Source organism: Etheostoma spectabile, unplaced genomic scaffold, assembly GCF_008692095.1.
Source record: "Etheostoma spectabile isolate EspeVRDwgs_2016 unplaced genomic scaffold, UIUC_Espe_1.0 scaffold00001058, whole genome shotgun sequence".
In the NCBI taxonomy this organism is placed as follows: domain Eukaryota; kingdom Metazoa; phylum Chordata; class Actinopteri; order Perciformes; family Percidae; genus Etheostoma; species Etheostoma spectabile.
In genome coordinates, this window is record NW_022602684.1 from 46,557 (window position 1) to 52,127 (window position 5,571).

Genomic DNA, 5,571 nt, shown 5'->3' on the forward strand with positions numbered 1-5,571 from the left:
TTTCACAACTGTACAAGTATGTATTTCTCAACACTGAACTGTAGGTTTTACATAGTATTTTTGCGGCATTTTGAAGTGCTTAACATAAAAAAACTATTTTTTATTTGTATTTTAATTGTATAAATTCTCATGTACAACGTGCAGTGATCTTTCCTCCTATATACTACGTCACTTTTGGTATATTCTGCTGATTTAAAAAGAAAAAAAAACATTATTGCGGTGCATAACTTACTGGAATAAAACTGAGCAACACGTTGTTGCTGGTGACAAAACTTCAGATTGAACTACTGACAGTGAATCAGTTCTGTCATTAAAGGCCCGCTGAAATGAATGCCTGCAGTGCATTGTGGTATATCGTAGTGTTCTGTCTCACAGCATACTTTAATATTTCACCGGTATTAAGAAATGAATACCATGAAAACATCTAAATAAATGTAGATTCAGCGTTATAGTTTTAAAATGATCAATAGACAAAGTAATCCAGCTTTTCTGGCAATAAGAGCGAAATAATAACATTAATAAAAATAAACACAAACCATGATAAGATCTGGTGAATAAATGCTGATTAAATCATTGGTTATAGGGCTAAAAAAACACTAATTGCAAAGCTGTATACAGCTTCTCTGCTGCAGCCCAACTTGCAGAGAGAATGGTGCTGGGATCTCAAAAGATGCTTCCCATTGAAACCCCTTAGTTTAAAAAACGTGCTGACCATCACAAATGAAAACGAGATCAATGCGTCTGAATCAATATATTAAATTACATGAAATTTCACGAACTGTTGTGAGACTGGTTTTTATTTTTTTTACATTCTGTCATGCACGACCCTGTAGCTTTTGAACTTGATTGACTTGATTTTGTCTGTTGTGGCAACGGCATTCCTTACAGAGGGGGGGCTAGGGGGGTTTCAAAGCTCTTCTTGTTTGTGCCTGAACAAACAAGAAGAGCAGGTTAGGGGTTGGGGGTTTGGCTGTGGCTGACTTTGGAGGCGGGCTTTAGGCTGCCCACCCAATCAAAAGTCAGAAAAGGTACTAGCAGTTTCTGTACCATTTTTGTCAATTGGCTGAACACATTTTCTTAACTTTTGAATGGGTAGACAGGATGCAAAGCGTGGCTGGCCCCGCCCACCACTGAACCTGGCTGAGGCAGGTGTTGTGTCCACCTTGTTGGTTTCTCTTGTTTGGGCCATGGTTGGTCTACGGATTTGCCAAAAAGAGACATCTTGCCCCTATACTCTGTGGAAAGGTGAGGAAACATTTATTCAGTGATAATAATCTTGTTTGAATATGAATTTATGTCGGATGTCTATGTGTTCAGACCAGGAAGTGTATACTGCTGACGTACTGTGTACTATAGGCTTACATTTACCCAGTGGTGGAAGAAGTATTCAGATCCTTTACTTAAGTAAAAGTAGGCCCACTAACCACAGTGTAAAAAAACACTCTGTTACAAGTAGAAGTCCTGCATTGAAAATGTTGCTTAACTATAAACTTTTAAGTATAGTCAGGAAAATGTACTTAAAGTATTAAAAGTAAAAGTACTCAAGGCAGAAAAATCCTCACATTTTAGAAACTGGAAACGATCCAAACTGTTCTGTCAACCAACTTAGTCTTTAATGGTCTAATCATTACAGATAGACTTGTAGGCAGTTATATTGTTGGCTAATTTAATTCATAATAAAGAAGATTACTTATAAACCTTTTTAGTGTACACAAATATGAACTTGTAAAGTAACTAGTAACTAAAGCTGTCAGATGAATGTAGTGGAGTAAAAAGAACAATGGTGGGGGAGGTGGAGGTGATGCACTGCAGTTTCAGGTTATAGGACTGTCTCTTTGTCTTTCAATTTGGCGGTAGAACTCGTTCAGGTCTGGCAGAAACCTCCCGGAGTTGGCAAACAAAGAGTCTGGGAACACACTGACGGAATGACGACTCATACAACACTCTTTACAAATACAATTGATCACTTTCATTCCTGACTAAACTCATCTGTACGTTCCTCTGATCTTAACTATTAGTCAAAATAATTCATAATTTCTGCTTTTTTAACTCAAATATTATGTATAATTTTATATAACGATGGCTCATTATTGGGTTGATGTGTCTGCCTGAGCCCTTTCCAGACAGAAGCAGAGTCGTTGGCTGAGAACTGGTGTTGGAGCTTCTCAGAATATCATATTGTCATTTAGCCTCTTCCACCGCCTTGCTAGTCCCTCCAGGATTTCACAGCCTTTTTTTTTAAATAGTTGGTGCCTCACATGTCTGATTTCTTTTGAATAAAGTGGCAATGTCTTTTGAATGTTGTTGCAATGAATTTGCGGGAACAGTGAAGTTGCACAAAAAATGCATTTTTTTTATATAGTTCTTTCAAAAATAATTCCTCCAGTTTGTTGGGCAGTGAACGCACGTTAGAGAGAAGGGTAACGGTGTATGTAATCCTTGCTGGCAAAGACGCACAAGCACACCGGCCCGTTTCCCTGTTTCATTGCGTGAACAAAGGTGAGCGCACCTTTGACCAGAATGTCCAAACTTTCCAGTGTAGGGAAAACAAAAGTAGGAAATAAGTCCCCTGGTGGTGTTCCCCTGATGTTCACGAGCTCGTCTCGAGTGAAAGAGCCCCTGGGACCATTGCAAAAAAACAGAGTTAAAACACAAAAATCAATGCGCACCAGCACACTGAGGCGACTGTCCGCAGTGCCATGGTTTGGAGTAATTCCCCCCTAGGGTCCCAGAAGCTTTTTCCCCTTGATCTAACATTGGTTGAGTTAGAGCTTTTAGCTGAATGGCTTTTGCAGGCGCTAATGGAACCAGAGGTCTATCTCGTAAATTACCATACTAATAATGCCAGGAGTGGTACAAAACTTGACAGGATTTGAAGAGGTGATTTGATTTTTGACTTATTATCAAAGAAAAATTTTCCATTACAGTTGTTTTGATGGTTTAACTTTTATTTGCTGCAAATCCTTATTTAGTTTTCAAAGTGATCACATCATTTTCTCTTGCTGTTCCACAGATGATGGCGCCTGCTTCCAAGAAGACCATGTGCCTGGCAACTACAGCTGCTCTCGGCCTGGTCTGCTCCGTTGTTGCATTCCTCCTGTATTTTGAGCCTGCGTCTCCTGTTTGCCCATCTACATTAGCCGATGTGAAATATCATGAAGAAGTGATTCCAGATGAAAAGCCCATAGTCCTGCTGTGGTCCTGGCCTCTTGGAGTGAAGTTTGATTTCAAAGCTTGCTTTACCCACTTCAAGATTGATAGCTGTGTTCTGACGGATGACAGAAACCTGTACAACAAAGCAAAGGGAGTCATTTTCTTCCATAAAAACATTGCCGGTGATCTAAAAAACATGCCGCAGGAGCCACGTCCAGCTTTTCAGAAGTGGATTTGGTACCATGTAGAATCCCCAACAAACACGGGTAGGACACCAGGTCTGGAAAACCTGTTCAACTTAACATTGAGCTACAGAAGAGATGCTGACATTACAGCAAGGAACGAGCTTACAATCAGGAAGACAGAAATGAAAGAGGACTTTGTTCTGCCCAAGAAAGACAAACTAGTGTGCTGGATTGTCAGTAACAACAACCCTGCCACGGGAACAGCTGTGAGAGAAAACTATTACAAGGAACTGTCCAAACACATCAAGATCAACCTGTTTGGTACAGCTTATACAGGGAAACGTTTGAGTTATGAGGAGTATTACTCAACCATTGGCAGCTGTAAGTTTTACCTCTCATTTGAGAACTCGCTCCACAGAGACTACATCACAGAGAAGGTCAACGGGCCCCTTGTGGCGGGGACAGTGCCTGTAGTGATGGGTCCGCCAAGAGAAAACTACGAGGAGTTCCTTCCAGCCGATGCCTTCATTCACATAAATGACTTCCCCGACGCAAAGTCTCTGGCTAACTTTCTGCTGGGTATGACGGACGCAGCGTACATGCGTTACTTTGAGTGGAGGAAGTTCTACGAGGCCACTCCTCACCTCCTGTCAATCTACAATGAATTCATTCAGCCCATCTGTCTCGCCTGCCACCACATGTCAAGAGACGTCTATTACAATGTAGATCATGACCTGTACAAGTGGTACTCGACATAATAAATGTCATTGAGATAGTGGCTCACACATGCACATTAATGCACATATTTAAACACAAGCTACTTGAATATTCTGCCATCATTTGGTACATGTTAAACACTGTAATGTGTTCAAAGTTGTTGTGGTAAACTGAAATAAGCTGCAAAATGGTTTGTAGATTTTGTGAATTTAGTTTCTCTTCATCGCCAGCAGATGGTTAGCATAGCTTAGCATAAAGACTGGAAACAGGAAAAAAACAGCTGGCCTGGCTATAAATAGTATCACAGACAGTCAAGCATATAACCCTGTGTTTATACTTCTGTTTGACCCCCTGAGCTCTAAGGGCATTTTCACATACTGTATCTTCTTAAATGCACCATTTAAGGTTTTTGCATAAACTGACCCCCATTTCATATGTTCAGAACAAACTCAACTTTTCGTACAGTGACAGAAACATTTTTTCTAGAGCATTGTGAAAGAGATAATTTGACGCTAAAGCTGTGTGTTAAAATGTAATAACATGTGACTTCATTAAATTGGTTGTTGGCGCTGGTTCTTACAAAATGCAGCTGTAAGCCTAAACTGGTTTGAAATAATTAAAGTAAAACAAATGTTCATCCAAGTTGCAACTCAGCAGTTTGTTATTAGTTAAACAGAGTAACGATTTTGAAATGATGTACTGTTTCCTATTGGTCATTTTTCTGTTTAACCATTGTCTGTTTGCAAAGCCCTAATTGCTTAATGGCAAGTTTGTGTGGGTGTTTGAGAATATAACAACACATGTTGAACCAAAGAAAGGTAATACTAATCTATAGAACAAGACTTGCATGATTGATGTTGAAATGCATTAACAAACATGACCATTTCATTAAATATGATTAAAGACATTGGAAATGCACTATAATTAAATTTTCTTTAAAAAAGTGCATCCTCATGTTGGTACACCTGCTGTTGGAATTAGTCTAAACATATCTTATTTCTGTCTTTCAGACTTTTAAGTACAATTGACCAACTAACAAAAGTTAACCATAAAATAGTTTGTATCAAATAATTACATATGTTGGGGCTAGGGTAAATTAAGATTTTTGCCTGTACAAATCAAATCTGTAGGTGCCTATGTTTAGAGTGAAAAAAGTAGTAAAATCTTTTTGGACTCAAACAAAAACATATTTGCTGTATTTAAATATTAGGAATAATGTACAGTCGGGTCCATAAATATCGGACATTGACACAATTCTCTCTTTTGGCTCTGTACACCACCACAATGGATTTGAAATTAAACAAACAAGATGTGTTTTAACTGCAGAATTTTAGCTTTAATTGAGGGGATTTACATCCAAATCAAGTGAACGGTGAAGGAATTACAACAGTTTGTATATGTGCCTCCCATTTTTTAACCTGTACTCGCACAGCAGGGCCGGCCTGTGGCTTAGGCAGTATAGGCAAATGCTAAGGGCGCAAACCACCAGGGGCGCCCGGCCTGTGCTGTACCTATA

General features: G+C 39.3%; 1 protein-coding gene across 2 annotated transcripts; it reads left to right on the forward strand.

Annotated features, from left to right (window-relative positions):
- Positions 1-1,114: 1,114 nt before the first annotated feature.
- On the forward strand, positions 1,115-4,445 carry LOC116674819 (alpha-(1,3)-fucosyltransferase 9). 2 transcript variants are annotated; one of them, XM_032507055.1, is made up of 2 exons: positions 1,115-1,245; positions 3,014-4,443. In XM_032507055.1, the coding sequence occupies exon 2, from the start codon at positions 3,014-3,016 to the stop codon at positions 4,094-4,096; it is 1,083 nt and encodes a 360-aa protein (XP_032362946.1). In that variant the 5' UTR covers positions 1,115-1,245; the 3' UTR covers positions 4,097-4,443. The 2 variants fall into 2 exon arrangements, with proteins under 2 accessions (XP_032362946.1, XP_032362947.1); XM_032507056.1 differs by lacking the exon at positions 1,115-1,245 and adding an exon at positions 1,378-1,400 and having other exon boundaries at positions 3,014-4,445.
- The last annotated feature ends 1,126 nt before the right edge of the window (positions 4,446-5,571 follow it).